The sequence below is a fragment of the Sarcophilus harrisii genome, chromosome 1 (assembly GCF_902635505.1).
Source record: "Sarcophilus harrisii chromosome 1, mSarHar1.11, whole genome shotgun sequence".
NCBI classification, from domain to species: Eukaryota; Metazoa; Chordata; class Mammalia; order Dasyuromorphia; family Dasyuridae; genus Sarcophilus; species Sarcophilus harrisii.
In genome coordinates this window covers 680,506,194-680,524,148 of record NC_045426.1, presented here as the reverse complement: position 1 = coordinate 680,524,148, position 17,955 = coordinate 680,506,194, and the positions used below count along the sequence as shown (strand labels likewise).

Here is a 17,955-nt window from a genome sequence, read left to right as displayed (position 1 = left end):
TTTCATTTTTTTCTTTAATACAGTGGGTCAGAATGGTCATTGTGGCTTATAGAAAAAGCATCTTTCCCCAGAGAACATAATGGGAAAATATTGGTTTGAGCCTTCTTTTATTTTTTTCTTCTGTTACATTCTTACCCTGATATCTGATTCTCTCTCAGTGTCAGGTTTGATGGCTCACCAGGGAGATATTTGTTTATGGCATGTGCCTGCATTCAGGGCCAGGATTACCTCAGTGTTAAAACAGGAGGAATCATTTAAGATTTGAAAGCTTTGATGTTGCCCCCCTGGCAACCCTGCGTAGAGCAGGAAACCCTCCCAGTGTGGAGTTTCTCCTTGGCCTTCCTCTGCCAGGGAGCGGCTCCAGTTGTGGGATCCAGATGTGAGATCTAAGAAAGCCTGACCTTATCCTTATAATAATGATAGCTCATATTTGTATAATAGTTAACATTTACTGAGCACTAGATTGCTTTATATATCAAAAATCCTAACATCTCATTGATAATGGAGTTCTCCATGTGATAAAGGTCATACCTTGTGCACACCTGTCCTCCCAGATTCTTATCCATGTCACTATCCCCCCAAGTCATGCTGAAGGCCCTCCTTGATTTCTTCTGATTTGACCTGGGTACCATAGGGGCACTGTAGCCAGCTACCTATTACCTCTCGAGTTTCCACATGTGACCAGCCAGCCAATCTTCCCCTCCTATCATCAATAACGCCTTTTTTTTATTCCTTTCCTGTGATGATGTGTTTTTTGTAAAAAGGGATGGAAGAAGAAAAAGAAAACTTCAGAGTGTTGTAAAAATGGCCTTCATTTTATAAATGAGGAAATTGAAGTAGGAAGAAATGAACTATCTTACCCTAAATCATAATAGCTAATAATAACATTTATATAGCGTTACCATGTGCCAAGCACTGTGCACTCTACTATTATTATCTCATTTGATAGTCATAATGACACTAGAGGTAATAATAATAACAAGATAGTAATATTTTCCTAATACTTAAATACATGTCAAGCACTATATTGAGTGCTTTACAATTATTGATCTTCATAACAATCCTGGAAGGGAATAATGAGCAAATGAATGACATTTACATGAAGATACCTGGGTAGCTCAGTACATAGAGAACTGGGCCTATGGTCAGTAAGACCGCGTTCAAATCAAATTCACATGCAATAGCTGAGTGACCTTATGCAAATCACTTAAACAGTGTTTGTTTTAATCCACTGGGGAAAGAAATGGCAAATCACTCTTGCTAAGAAAACGCAAGTGGGGTGCCAAGCACCAAGCAAAGCATTCACAGTTATTGTTTCTCATACAATCCTGGAAGAAGAAAGAAGGAGGAGAAGAAGAAAACTAATATTTACATAGTGCTTACCATATGTCAGACACTATGCTAAGTACTTTACAATTATTTTTTTCATTTGATCCTCACAACCCTCCTACAGTAGATGATATTATTATTCCCATTTTTTATGAGAAAATTGAGGAAAATGGAAGTTAAGTATTTGCTCAAGTTTACACAACTAGTGTGCTAATAAATCTGAGGTGAGATTTGAACTCTGTGTCCCAGACTTCCAGACTAGCATTCTCTACTGTGTCTTCCAGCTCTCAAACACATAGAAGAATTCAAATTCTTCATCCAACAAGATTTATTTAGTGCCATTTATTTCTCTAGATGCTGTAATAGATTCTAGAGAAATAAAGGCATCCAAGAAATAGGAAACAGAGGTGGAGGGAGTGTTAACAACTGTGAGTGTGAACCCAGCTGCTTGGGGTACCAAGTCCAATTCTGCCCCTGTACCAAGTGCTGAGATGCAACTCCATTCAGGGTATTGTTTTCATTGTTACTTTACCCAAATAACGTATCATCTGCATGATATCCACAAGTAGGTAAATGAAGGTGTGAAGGCTCCATCACCAGTGGCTTCTGGTAATTAATACAGAGATAAGACACCCTGCGGAGAGGACTTTGACAAAAACGTACTCCCTCACTCTCTGCACCCTTGACATATCTCAGAACCCAGCCTCATCAGTGCTGCCCAGAACTCCTAAACTAATCAATTACTAACATGAACTCTACATTATACTGTTGCATATTTCATTCATCTTATTCATTACGCCGTTAGCAGTGCTCAGCAGACATATAATTTAATAGCAAGCTTTGGAATCGATCCAGTCTCCATCTTCTGTGACATTTTGAACATTGAAAGGTTTTTATATTGTTTTAACTTTTTTTTTATTCTAACCTTAGCAACCAACTTGAAATGAGCATTTCCATATGCATAGTAGAACAGAATAAAAGAATTGTACATGAAGCTATGAATCTCTATTATGTGCAACTCAATTTTCTCCTTAACTATATATTAAATTCAACACATAATATGCAAAGTTTCATTGGCAGAATTCTGTATGTATCTCATCTGGAATATCTCATTCTTCTGTTTCCCTAAGTGTTGTCTTTGGAAGGGATCCAGTTTTCTTGAAAGACTTGGAACTTCAAAGGAGAGGGTAAATTTTATTTTACTGATCTGACTTATGAAAAAAGAGGTACAAGTGAGTGGATTTCCAGGGAATTGAGCTCCTAGAGAATTATTTCATAGATTTGTGAGACTTGAGCAAATTGATTTGAACAGAACCTAAAAAGAGTGTGATTAGAAAAAGATGGGGAATGATTTGTGTTTTCTCTCTCTTTTAATCTTTGACTCTGTTTCTCTTCTTCTCTATCTCACTGTCTCTACGACTTTCCTCTCTATTTCTCTGCATAGGTCTATGTCCCTCTTTATCTCTGTTTTTCTGTGTCTGTGTCTCTGCCTCCATCTCTCTCTCTACATCTATTTCTAACTTTCTTTGTCTCTCCATCTGTCTCTCTGTGTACCTCTGACTGTCCATCTCTGTCCCTGTCTGTGTCGGTTTCTCTAACATCATCTAGTTACAGCATTATTGACTGAGTTCCATAAGGAGAGGAAAGACTTAGAAATCATCCTCTTTGTCTTCAAGGACTTTCCAGTTCTAATAGAGCTCCATCTTCCCCACCCTAACCGTCCCTCAAGGAGTCTTATAAGACAATACCTTCCTAGGAAATTCATGAAATAATGATCTTATGAAATAGTTTGCACACAAAAAAAAGGACTTGAGTTTCAGACACTTGAAACTGGTAGTTTTATTGACTTTGAAATGAACAAGATGCATTAGTCTATTTATCCTTCAAATTTCTGAGAGGAAGATAATGTCTTGAATGAGTTTCTGGCAAAGAGAATTAGACTAATGTACATTAGGTTGCTTTGGGAGTGAGGTTCCCTCACTAGAGTTCTTCGGGCAAAGTTTGATGGGGTTTTGGTCAGAGATGCCATAGGGAAGGGATTTTTAGCATTTTCAAATGCTGCAGAAAGTTTTAAAAACAAGTTCACAAATGCCCAGGTAAGAAGTTTTAATATTTAAAGAATTCTTATTCAAGGAGAGGTTGGACCAAATTTCTTTTTGATAATTCCCAAAATTTCTAGGAGGAGGAGGAAGAGGAGGAAAACAAGGTGGAAGAAGAAGTAGTAGAAGAAGTAGAATTAGTAGTAATAGTAGAAGAAGGAGGAGGAGGACAAAGAAAAAGAAGAGGAGGAGGAGAAGGAAGAGTCATGGTGACAATATCAATGATAAGGATATGATAACCACTAGCAATATGGAATAGTGAATAGTCCCAAAAGACTAAATTCAAGTCCTTGCTCTGACACAAATTTGTCTATATAATTGGGTAAATCACTTGATGTCTCAGTATTCTTGACAAATCTATAAAAGTAGAAGTTGCAGAGAGGATGCTGATCTATATCAGTGAAGGAAGTTTCTTCCCCTGGGAATTCTCTGTAGGTCCAGTCCTTATCCCTTTAGGATAATACTAATAGCAATCCCATGCATTTGTATGGTACTTTAAGGCTTTCAAAGCACCTTACAGACATTAATTCATTTGATCCTTTTAATAGCCTATGTGATAGGTACTATTATTATCCTCATTTTATAGATGAGTAAACCAAGGCTGAAAAGTAAAGTGACTTGGCTGGAATCACAACCAGTGGAAATTGGAAATACTCAAGAGTGACTCTAAAGATGCTCTCGAGCCACATTAGACAGGGAAACTGTACTTCAATTAGGAGAATATTTAAAATGACCCTTGGGATCCCTTCTAATTCTATACATCTGTAATTCTGCGACCCCTATCCTGAGATGCTAGAACATGGCACGGAGATGTGCATTTTCCTTTCTAATTATCACCTGTCTTTCTCTACAATCGTAACCTTTCTTATACATATAAAGGGTTACAGACAAGACAGAGTATTAGAGAGTCATGTTTCTTATATGTTACAGTCTACCACCAGATAATTTTAACCACCATTCCCAGGCATTTTCAAGACTTTAGCAAACTTCCTATCCTTCCCCCGACTCTGGAGGCCTGGGACATACACTTAATTCATGTATCCATAGCCCCTACTTTACCCCATCCAACTAATTTGCAGTTTTGTGTTCTTACAAAGTGAGGTTTTATCTTTTCCTGGTTCCTGTGCTAGTGGTTTTAGTGACTTGGGACAAATGTATAAGATATACCAGTCTGTTCACCCTCCATTAAGGGATTGGTCTAATCGATAGAAAGTGTTTGTTATCTAAATTGGCAAAGGGATTACTTGATTTCCTTCTCATTACTTATCATTTTGGGTATACTGGGAAACTGCTGCTACTGCTTGATTCATTGACAGCACTGTTTATTTTATCTCACCAAGATCATTCACACTAATCAGAGTAGGAGGCACTATCATTAACCAAAGGGTTTATTTCTGACCCTTTTCAGCTTGATTCTCTCTCTCTCTCTCTCTCTCTCTTTTTTTTTTTTCATGTAAAGGTGACAATTATAAAGCTAGGATGCAATTCTCTATCAACAATTCCCTTTGGAGCTCACTTGGGCTAGGATAGTATTTTATAGACTATAGATTAAGAAAATATTTGTAAAGTGCTAAGCACATAGACAATGTTTATTCCTTCCTTACTCCTCCTCCAGGGCTGGGTGATGAAGTAGTGTTTCAAGGGGCCTCATATTGCATATTCACACCCAGCAGCAGCATTTTGAAATGTATTTAGTTCCCAAAACAGTATAGTTTTTGATTTAGTAGAGTAAGTAAGCCAATATACTTTTTTTCCCTTTTTTTCCCCCTTTCCTTTCTTTTTTTTTTCTTTTCTGAAGACTAAGTCTTCCTTTCTCATCAAGACTGGAAATGCACCAATCACTCATAGGTCAGCCTCACCAATGCATTGAAACTTTGACATGTTCCAACTCCATTTCCAAACTGAGCTGTGGTTCTTATCCTTTGTCCTTTTAGCTCAAAGGGCTTGCTGTGTCAGTATCAGACTTAGAAACGACACCCATTTGACTTTAGCCAGACTGCAGCTCAGAACTCCTGAGCTCAAGAGATCCACCAACCTCAACCTCTGCAACAGCAAGGATTATAGGTGTGCTTTACTTAATTAGCACCAATATGCCTCCTGTAGAGATAAGGGTTGGACCTGTGATTTTTTGGGTGAGGAAAATTTTCTCTATTAGAGCCAATAAAAACATTCTCTGAACAAGTATTATCTTGACCGGATGAGTTACTTAGAACAGTTATCAAACACATTCACCCAGGCAAAACTGCCCAGTGAATTGTTATTCACATCAGAAATAATCTGTGAAGGCTCCTAAGCAGAAAATTATTAAAATAACCACTTGTGCATATGTGTGTAGAAAGTCATAGACATTTTTTTAATCTTCATTTGTAAATCTAAGCTGTCCCCTATTGTCCTTTCATGCTTGGGGATTAAGGGATCTTAAGGGGTCTGAATGCCAATAACATGAACTGCATAATAGTTCATAAGGAACAATAATTGTGAAATATTTAACAAATTAAAATATGATACAATATAGATAATAATAATGTGATTTCTAAGTCAATATGTGACCTGGTTGATATTTGAAATTGATACAAATGGTCTAGAGCACTGAGTGGGTAAATGAGCCCAAGATCACATAAATGGAGGATTTAATTTTGAAGGAATATTAAAGGAAGTAAGATTAATTCTCCCACCAAACCCTTTCCCCCTTTAAAAATAAGCTTTTTGAGACCCAGGTTATTCTGGGTTTTTTTTTTTTTTTTTGCTTTATCTTCCCAATTATTAAAGATCAACAGCAATTCAACAAAAATAAATTAAATTCCTATTATATGCCAGGCATAGTTCTAGGACTTTAGGTATACTAAAAAGCATGAACAAGCATCAGCCCTGAAGTCAGGGGGACCTGAGTTCAAATCTGGTCTCAGACACGTAATACTTCCTAGCTGTGTGACCCTGAGCAAGTCACTTAATCCCAATTGTCTCAGCAAGAAAAATAAATGAATGAATGAATAAATGAATAAATATATCAAAAGCATGAACAATACAATCTCGACCCTTAAGGAGCTGACATTTTATTGGGGGGAGGAGATACAGTATGTAAAAATAGATAGGAAAGAAGGAAGGAAGAAAGGAAGGAAGGAAGGAAGGAAGGAATTTAAAGGAGAGAACATTAATACACTGGGGGTTCATAGCATTGGTGGCATTTGAATTAAGCATTTAAAGAAGCCAAAAGAGGCAGAGGGAAAGAAAGAGGGCATCCCAACAATGGCATACAGCATCTGGGATGGCACAGAGATGGAAGAAGTGTGATCCTCTTTGGAGTAATAGATAGGCAGCTGATAAAATGATGATAAAATAGAGAATGAGTACCAGGCTTAGAGGCTGTAAGGCTCATCTTCCTGAGTTCAAATATAGCCTGAAACATTTACTAGTTGTGTTAAGCTGGGCATTTCATTTAATCATCTTGGTCTCAGTTTCCTCATCTGTCAAATGAACTGAAAAAGGAAATAGCAAATCACTCAATCAATATCTCTGACAAGAAAAAATTTCAAATAGGATCAAAGGGAATCGAACACAACTGAACAAGTGGACAAAATGTGAAAAATAACAAGACTCATTTCATAGAGTGCTTGTGAGGAGCAAGAGATGCCTTATAACATTATATAAATGTTGGTTCTTAGGGGAGATTCTTGACCAGGTAATTTAAATGGACAGTTGGAATTAGGTGGTCTCTAAAGCCTTTTCATTTCTTAAGATTCGAAATTCCTGCTGTCTCACACACAGTCCACCTCTGGAAAGTTTTCATAGCATCTTGTAAATACTATTCATTGCTTCAAATAAAATAGTCTTACAGGACTAAGAGGTTTTAGTAAATTGTATATCCAGTGGTCAAAACCTCATCTTGACTGTTTGGGAAAATATATTTGCTTTTGAGTGAGAGACAACCTGTTTTAAAAAAGCCAATTTTGGAAATTTATTTTATGAGTTACTGCAATAAATCCAAATTATTGATTTAACAAGTGGTAGTTCTTGAGCTCACTGCATAGTCATTTAAGGACTGAAATATGACTATTACTCAGGGCTATAAATGTGACGCTCTGAAGTTTGTGGGAGGGCCGCTGGCTACTAGGGGATAAGGCTTCCACGAAGATTTCCATTTGCTCCTGGATCTTTAGGGATCTCTGCCCAGAAGATGTCTAGATCTTCCTCTCATGGTCTTCTTCCTGATTAACAGCCTGTGATATGTAGCAGAATTTCTACATCCCTTGATATCAGACTGTAACCTTCTAGAGTTGGGATTTATGTCCAAGCGTAGGCTCGTTTCGGCTCAAAGCAGGTAGCTCCATTGTCCCATATATCAAGCAGCAAAAAACTCCAGCACAGGCTTTCTGGCTCTTGTTTCCTGCAAAACTTAGTAGAAAAATCTTCAGTTCGGCTTCTAAAGTCTTTACCCAACTTGACTCTTTCTTACTTTTTTAGTCTTCTCAGACTTTACTCTCTTCTACACATTCTATGATTAAACTACTCTGAAAGCAGCTAGATGACCCAGAGGATAGTGCTAGGTCTGGAGTCAAGAAGCCTGACTTCAAATCTAGCTCAGATATATGAACCTGAACATGTCACTTAATGCTGCTAACCTCAGTTTCTTCATCTATGAAAAAAACTGAAAAAGAAAATGGTAAACCACTCCAGTGTCTTGCCAATAGAATCATGAAAAATCAGGTAAATCCCAGCTTCTTAAACTGTAGGTCATGACCCCATATGGGATCTCATAACTAAATATGGGAGTCACAAAATTATGATTTATTATATCAATGAATGTTTGATTTATATATCTATATACCTGGGGTCACATAAAATTTCTCAGAAGAAAGGGGGTCATAAATAGAAAAAATTTAAGAGGTCTTGGGCTAAACAATAAAAAGCAATAATCCTATTTACTGTACTTTTGAAATAATGATGATGTGTGCAAAAATGTCTGTGGCAGCCCTTTTTGTAGTGACAAGAAACTGGAAATTGAGTGGATGCCCATCAATTGGAGAATGGCTGACGAAGTTAGGGTATATGAATGTTATGGAATATTATTGTTCTGTAAGAAATGGTCAGCAGGAGATTTCAGAGAGATCTGAAGAGATTTACATGAATTGATGCTAAATAAAGTGAACAGAATCAGGAGATCATTGTACATGGCAACATCAATATTATACAACTATCAATTCTGATGGATGTGACTCCTTCCAATAAAGAGATGGTTGGAGGCCAGTTCTAATGATCTTGTGATGAAGAGAGCCTTCTACACCCAGAGAGACAGCTGTGGCAACTAAGTGTGGATCACAATACAACATTCTCACTCCTTTTTATGATGTTCGTTTTCAATTTTTTTCTTTCCCATTTTTCCTGTTTGATCTAATTTTTCTTGTGCAGTGAGATAATTGTATAATGTTTGTATATATATTGAATTTAACATATATTTTAACATGTAAAACATATTGGATTACTTGCCATCTAGGGAGGAGGTGGGGAGAAGGAAGGAAAAATTTGGAGCATAAGGTTTTATAAGGGTCAATGTTGAAAAATTATCCATACATATGTTTTGAAAATAAAAAGGTTTAATAAAAAAGAAATGATGATGATGATGATGATGATGATAAGCACCTGCCACCCAGAGTTATTTAGAAAATCAAACATAAAACTGTTGGCACAGTTCCTAGCACATAGTAGGTTTTGTAAAAAAATGTTTGTCTGCTTCTTCCATAATAGTAATTGGAGGTCTACAAAATATTTTACAAGTCATATCTCATTTCATCCTCATAACAACCCTGAGAGTTAAACACTATTATTATCCTCATTTTACACAGGGAGAAATGGAGGTAAAAAAAAAGTGAAATGACCTATTCAAGGACACAGAGCTAATAAATATCTGAAGCTTTATTTGAATTTAGGACTTCTTGGTTCCAAGTTGCATAATCTATCCACTAAGCCACCCAGCTGCTACTGTCTCTAGACTCCATGTCTTTGTTCTGGCTATCCCCCTTGCTTGGAATCTTCTTCCTTTTCACGTTCATCTCATCACTTCTCAATATTTACCCCCATTTCTAACTGATATAGGCCTTTCACAGTGACCCCCAGCTGTTACCTCCTTTCCTTCTGAGCTTCCCTTCTATTTCTTCTAGCTCTCTTTTTTATGAATCAAATTGTTCTCATATTCATCCCTCTCATTAGAATGTGAGCCTCTTGAGGACATGAACTGATTTTTTCCATTCTTTGTATCCCTGGTAATTATTAACATAGTGGCTGGCATATAGGTGGCTCTTGATAAAGACCAATAATAATTGATTGCCTGCCTTTAAATGCTAGAAAGAATATATTCATTCATTCAAGCTACATTTATTAGATCCCTACTATATGCCAACCTCTGTGCTAGGTACTAGGACCACAAAGATAAACAGGTCCTTCTCTCAAGGAACTTACATTCTACTGACATAAAAAGACATAAAAAGAAGATACACAAATAACTGAACAGAAAATACATACAAAGTAAACTCCAAGTAATTTCAGTGAGAGAAACTAGAAACTAGAGAGATCAAGATAGGTAAAACATAAGAGATAGCACTTAAGAACAACCAGGTTACTTTCAGGTAAGCATCAGAAGCCTTTAGCTACCACAGGCCTGTATCTGGTACCAGAGTCCCATAATCCTCCTCATTTCTGCTGGTGAGGAAAGAGGGATATTGCTGAGGCTTCCGTGGCCCTTTGATATACAGTACATAGAGTGTACAGTGTGTTGGATATGGAGGTGAAACACCTGGACTCAAATTCTATTTTTGCTACTTAGGGACTGTGTGATAAAGGGGTATCAGTTCACTATTTTAAGCTCAAGTTTCCTCAACTCGAAAAGGTGAAAGTGGTACCCAGAGGCCTTTAGAGCCCTTTAAAAGTGATAGGTTTAGACAGCTAGGTGGTACCATAGCGCAAAGAGCATTGGGATTCATTTTCATGAGTTCAAATCCAGCCTCAGACGCTTCCTAACTGGGCAAGATCCAGAGTAGGTCACTTCATTCTATTTGCCTCAGTTTCCTCATCTGTCAAATGAGTGGAGAAAGAAATGGCAAATCACACCAGCACCTTTGCCAAGAAAACCCCAAATAGCATCTACAAAAGTCAGAGATGCATATATATATATATATATATATATATATATATATATATATATATATTATACAATGATACTTCTATGATCCTGTCATCCTTAGATTTAATTTTCTCCTTAACAGAAATGTAAAACCCATCAAGAAAGGCACCAGCTTTTGACCTTTCTTGTATCTTATGATCCTTAGAATGTTTCTAGTGAATTCAAAAGTTCTAGGTTTTAAATATTATGAACAATATTGCTCCCAGTGCAGGTTCAAAATCCTTAATAGACTATTTCATAATAGCTTTGGCCAAAAATATTTTTAAAATAAAATAAATTTCACCACCAGGTGATCAGTTTTCTAATTATGAGCCTCTATACACTGAATAAGGTTGTCCCTCTGTTGAGAATTCATCTGGATTTAGTCTTTCTAGCTCAGTGGATACTGCTCAAGTTTGTCTTGCCTTGGCACTGCTCTGAAGAACCCATGGTCCCAAGGTAGACAATCGATCTGATTCCATTTTTTCCACTTTAATTTCAGGAGCAGTAGTTTATTCAGTGAGGTTGTACAGATGAACTTTGAAATTGCCAGTTTCAGCAGTCTTTCGGGGACCCAGCCCATCACCTGGCAAGTAGAGTATCCCCGTAAGGGGACCACAGACATCGCCATCTCTGAAATTTTCATCAGTCAGAAGGACCTCGTGGGAATTGTTCCCTTGGCCATGGTAAGACCTTTATTCAAATGGACTTTATTTTCACCAACTCTCCTTTTATTTGACCACTCTCTTTTCCCTGTCCCTTTGTCTCACTGTGATTTGTGTTCCTTTTGGATACTTCCTGTCCAAATGATCACCCTTTCTCCATTCCAGAAGATGTTGTAATTTATTAGTGGATGACATAGATATTTGACTTCTCTTTTGACCTTCTTCAAGTATTCTTGTACAGCTGTCTGGGATCTGTTAGTTCATCCATATAGCATGGGACCCAAGTCAAAAATTATATCACTATATGAATCATTTAGTTTTGCTACTGGTTATTACCCTTACCTCATATTCTGTTGTGCACCTCTCATGTGCTTACCATATAGTATTACATATTAAAGGACATAAGTGTAAATGGAATTTAAAACTATAAATGTTAATTCTAATTATTATTATAACTATATGTTGGCATTTTCACTACCTGATAAACTGTAAATTCCTTGTGATCAGAGATCATGTCAGTTAAACCTATGACTCCTTTTTGTTTCTTTTTCCTCTTTTTTATTTCCCCCCATTAAAGTAAAAACAATTTTAAAAAAATATTTGGTTTAAAAATTGAATTCCAAATTCTATCTTTCTCTACCCCATTGAGAAGACAAGCAATTCAATATAGGTTGTACATGTGCACTCATGCAATACATATTTCCATATAAGTCATGTTGTAAAAGAAAACATAGACCAGAATAAAAAAGCCAAGAAATATGAAATAAAGTATGCTTCAATCTATATTTGGACACCATCAGTTTTGATTCTCTGGGAATGGATATCATTTTTCACGTTAAGTCCTTCAGAGTTATCTTGGATTATTATATCTCTGAGAATAAATCATTCATAGTTGATCATCTTGTGATATTAACACAGTGCTTTCCTTAATGTATGCTTATTATATTGTATTATATTATATCATACTCAACTCCCCACCAGCCATTATGTGGGTGGTCTTTGTGGCCATGGTGGGGACTGGGTAAAAGTATGGATGGTTCAGTGCAATTCCATTCCCACTCCAGTAAATCTCTATTTTTGTCTTGTCCTAATGATGAGAAGTTTGTTATGATGTTGTACCTTTTTGAATGACAGAAAAACAGAATTTTAGTTGAAAGAGATCTCAGCAGTCACTGAGTGCAATTCATACTGGGGGAAAAAAGAATCCTCACCACAATGTTCTCGGAAATGATCATCTATCCTCATTATAAAAATGGATAACCTCCCAAGGTAGCCTATTTCACCTAAGGATAGTTTCACTCATTAGGAAGTTTGTTTATTTGTTTTCCCCAAACACTAAGCCTTAATTTACTTCAATTTGCTTCCCAATAGTTTCCACATTATGGTTATTGTTTAGATTTCAAGTTCCTCGAAAATATGGGCTGTCTTTTCTTCTTTTTATACCCCTGATCTCTGGCATATAGTGGGTAGTTAATAAATGTTGATTGATTGATTGATCTATCTTCTGGGGCCAAAAAAAGCATGCATACTTTCTCTCTAACAAGATAGCCACTAAAATAATCTAAGAAAAATAGTAAAAATCTCTCTGAGTCTTTATTCTCCAAACATATCCATTTTCTTTAACTGACCCTAATTATGCCAGGTTTTTGTCACTCCTGGTTCTCTTCCTTCATCCTGATATCCAGAATGATCCAGATCAAAAGATTTGGGATCTGCTCCGACCAGGATAGAGTTGCTGTTCAATTGTTTCAGTCATACCCTACTCTTTGTGACCCCATTTAGGGTTGGCAAAAATGCAGGAATGGTTTGCTATTTCCTTCTCCAGCAGATTTTACAAGTGAGGAAACTGAGGCAAATGGGTTAAGCGACTCACCTAAGGTTACACAGCTAGAAAATATCTGAGATTGAATTTGAATTCAGGTCTTCCTGACTACTGGCTCATCGCTCCGTCCACTGAACCACTTAACTTCTAGAATAGAGGAGTTACTTGCTTCTTATTCCTGGAAATTGAACCTCTCTGAGGGAAGCCCAAGATCCTATTCACTTTGGGAGATTCAATAATATAATACTGTTGACTCATATTGAATTATATTAGGTTTGCAGGCCCTGAAAATCTCAAGATATTTTTCCATCAAAATGCTATAGAGGATTCCCCCTCATTGGAAGTCTTCAAGCAAACACTGGCTGATCATTTGTCCAAAATATCATCTATTGCTATGGTGTCAAATTCAAATATTAACTTTAAAAATATTAACTTCTACGTTGAATTGTATTTTTGTTTATTTTGCATTTTGTTAAACATGTACCAATTACATTTTAACTTAATTTGTGAAGCACTCTAGAGTTTTACATGGCCGCAGTTTGATGATTTTGATTAAGTGAAGTCTTGTTCAGACATAGGCTGGACTGTATGATTTTCAAGATCTCTTTCGATCCGAAGATTCAATGAAAATTAATGATAACAATATTGTTCAGTCATTTTTCAGTTGCGTCTGGCACTTCATGAACCCATTTGGGACTTCCTTGATGAATATACTGTAGCTGTTTGCTATTCCCTTCTTCAGTTCATTTTACAGATGAGGAAACTAAAGCAAACAGGATTAAGCAACTTTCCCACCATCTATCTAATAGTTAGGAAATGTCTGAGATCAGATTTGAATTTAGATCTTCCTGACTACAGACCAGCACTTTATATACTGCACCAACTAACTACCAATAATAATAATGAATATTTATGTTATACTTTACAGATTTACTTCATTTTCTTTTCACAAAAAACTTGATAGATATTGTTATTATTATTATCATTCTCATGTTACAGAGAGGAGGCTGAGGTAAGAAGAGACTAAATAACTTTGGGCAAAGTCACATAATTATTGTATCTGAGGCTGAATTTGAATTCAGATCTTCTTAACTCCAAATCCAGTAGCACTCTTTCTGCCATGCTACCTAGCTGCCTCCATAATCAACTCTTTAGCAAAGTTTTTCAGCATTTCTGTTTTCCTCTCCCTGGGCACTTGTTTGCAGCAGCCATAATACACTATGTAACTAAAATCCATTTGAATAAAGGCCATACAGACTGATTTTATTTGTTGGATGGTAATAAACAAAAAATGAATTTTCTTAAAAAAATATTTTTTGATGCTTAATGCCACAAATGGAGCCAAGTTGCTTTCTGAATTTAAACAATATTCTCTAACTGAACTGTGACATAGTAACTCATTATATATAAAATAGCATAGGATGAATAAACAAGCAAACTTGACCCGGTGTCCAGTAGAAAGTTAGATTCCATCATTATCGCAATCATATTCTGAAACACTCTTCCAAATGAAGCCTTTCCTTTGGACAGAACATTGCTTAGGCAATGTAAAAGTGATTGAATTTCTACATGTACATATATTTTTTTTAAAAGCCAGATACACAAAGTCTAATATCTAGTATGAGCAGCTAGGTGGCTCAGTGGATAGAGCACTGGACCCAAATTCAGGAAAACTCATCCTTTTGAGTTCTAATTTGACTTCAGATACTAGTTGTGTGACTCTAGGCAAGTCACTTACTTAATCCTGTTTGCCTCAGTTTCCTCATCTGTAAAATGATCTGGAGAAGGAAATGGCAATCTACTCCAGTATCATTCCCAAGAAATCCCAAACAAGGCCCCAGAAATTTGAACACAACTGTAACAAATGAACAATAACATTTGGTTACTATTAGTTCAATTAGAAAAAAAAATTAAATGTTATTGAATGTCTTCTACATGCCAGATACTGTGTTAGATGCTAGAGAAATACAAAGCCTAAGTATAAAAGTTGCTACCCTCAAAAAGCATACATTCTAGTGGATTGATGCACTATGTAAGCAGAGAAATAAATATAAGGAAATTTAAAAGGGAGCGAGCATTACAACCTAGAAAGGTTTCACATTTAGAGGCACTTGGGCTGAATCTTGAAAGATTTGAAGTATTCTAGGAGATGGAAGAGAAGAAGGAGGACATTCTAGAAATAGCAGAAGTTTTTGGAAAGGCACAAAGAAAGGAGGTGTTCTGTCAAATTTGGTAAATAGGTATTGCCTGGAATAATCATAGTGGGAGAGATTGTGTAAAAAGAAAAAAATGCGAAATATATTTCAAAAGATAACTTAAAACTTGCTTATTAAAGAACTTTAAATCCCAGACTGAGGAATTCCTATTTTATCCTAAAGGCAAAAGAAAGTCATTGAAAAATTTTGAGCAAAATAGAAACTTGATGCCTTAAGAACATATTAATGAAATATAATATACATTATATAACATATACATAGTATACAATTTATACACAGTATATAAGTAGTAATGTACTTTAGAATGCTTAACAATTATCCATGAAAATAAACATACTGTGGTATGATGCCATTCGAAATCATTTCTAGAGGCTATGGAATTTATTAGGATTTAGGGGCTATTATATATTTGAATGAGATTTTCTATTGTATTTTGTTTGTATTATATTTGGAGATTTTTCAACACAAAACCAAAAAATAGATTTAACACTAGAAGGATTCTTAAGGTAATCTAATCCAAGCTCCTCATATTTTAAAGGAAGGAATTGAGGTTGGGGAAAGTTATATTAATTTCCCAAGGCCACACAGAGAGTAAATGACTGAACCAGAACTTGAATGCCGGACATGAAAAAAAAATGAAGCTAGAACGATCCTCACCTTCCTTCTCCTTCCTCCTGTTCCCCCTACTCTATACTTCTAATAGACAATAGATATCATTACCCCTCAGACTGATATAAAGAACCAAGCTGAGCTAAGACAGGTAGTGTATACCATCTCAGAAGTAAGGGAGGATAATTCAGTGTTTTGACCTAAAAGGTCTCCTGGTCAGCAGCAGGCTACATTAAAGAGTAAAAGGAATTCAAGATGCATTGTTGAAACTCACATTTATGTAGGGATTGTTCATACACAGCTTTATTCATTCACTCTGTTAAGATAATTTGTAAATAAAATTTGACTTGACTTTATTTTAGAATATTTGCAAAAGCATCTTCTACTATAGTGTAATTCAAATACCATTCTACTGAATGCAGAGTTTCTTTTTCAAATTGGGGAGAGCCCAATGTTTTGAATCTATATTGGGTGATGAACAGAGAGCAGGTTCAAATAGAAAAAAAAAGTATATTAAAGAAGGAAGAACAGTAGGTTAAGAAATAGTTGGATCACCCCCAATGGCAGGTGTTTCCCAAAGCTCCATCCTTGGCTATCTTCTATTCTTTCTCTATATTTTCCATTCAAGGGATTATGTCAAGGGGTTTGAAGAAGAGAAAAGACAAAGAGGATGGTCACAGCAAATGCCCTCTATTTTCTCAGTAATTTCTAAGGCAAGGTCCTTAGATTAGAGAATTGGAAGTAAGGAAGGTAGGGGATGCTTGTTGGGAAAAGTGAAGGTTTAAAAACAGCTTCAGATGGGAAGGGGGATAAAGATTTGATTAAGGAGGATTAAAAGGACTCCTTGAGGTGATGGGGGAAGAATAAAAAGATTACTAAGGCCCAAATGAGATTAGATAACAAATTTGTAGTTGCCCCAGTTGGCTCAGTTACATAATTTCCTCCAGCTCTGTTCAGCAAGATAATTAATAGAAGTGGAGGAGGCAGATGGTGGGAGTAACTGAGTACCTAGTACAAAGCATGATATATAGTAGATGTTTAATACATGCTTGATGCTTGCTTGAGGTATGACACTGTCCTGTTATAGGATCTTATGGAATCCAAAAGTAATGCCAGAAATAATGTCAAGGATCACAGAATCATAGAACATCATGTTTGGAATGAACTTCAGGGATCGTCTGGTCCAATTGACCAAAAATCCCCTCCATAACATGGTCATCTAGAGTTGACCCCAGTACCACCAGTGAATTTGGAAGCCCATCATCAGCCCATTCCTCTTTGGCATAGTACCCATTGTTAACTAGTATAAATCTTATTGTTAAGTTTTATTTGCTTCATGGACATCAAGCCTAGATTTTTCTCTGTAATTTACACCCCTAAAATTCATAGAATTGCAAAATTTCAATTCATGCACAAAATGCACCCCTTCTGTAACAGAATTGGAAAGGTGCCATCTGGTCTCCCTTTAAACATCTTCAAAGAAACTGATCACCTCTCAAAGCAGGTTATTCCATGTAGGGGCAGTTCACAGGAGTAGTAATTTTTTTTTAACCTCAAATATAAACGTACCTAGGTAACTTAGATTGCTTCTGATATTGTCCTCTGGGCTCAAATAAAACAAGTATAATCCCTTCTCTACCTTTTAATACTTGAAGAAAGTTCCCATTCCCTTCTCCACACAGTATACATAATCACATAGGCACATGTAGGTACACATACTCATATACACACACGCTTGAGCACACGCACACACACACACACACACACACACACATGCCTGGTACTAATAAGACCAATGTTCAGTATACAGTTAAAATAATCAGCAAATGTATCCTGAATGAATGATTGAATCAAATTGTCTAAAAATAGTGTGATTTTGAACTTGATCACTTGTTTTGTGGGGACTATTTGAATGAATTTACCCTCATTTTATAAAATTCCATCTCTAAGGGAGGACAGCCTCCTTATTCTATAAATGAGGACACTGATGGTCAAGAAGATGAAGTGTTTTGACCATGTCACACAATGAGTTAGAAACACAGTAAAGATTAGAGAGACCCGA

General features: G+C 36.3%; 1 protein-coding gene across 1 annotated transcript in view; it reads left to right on the top strand.

The window, feature by feature from the left end:
• TMEM132C (transmembrane protein 132C) overlaps positions 1-17,955 on the top strand; it is a 500,219-nt gene that overhangs the window by 349,955 nt on the left and 132,309 nt on the right. Inside the window, exon 4 of the mRNA XM_012542340.3 lies at positions 11,084-11,267. Coding sequence (XP_012397794.2) covers positions 11,084-11,267 — 184 coding nt within the window. The remainder of the gene's footprint in view (positions 1-11,083; positions 11,268-17,955) is intronic.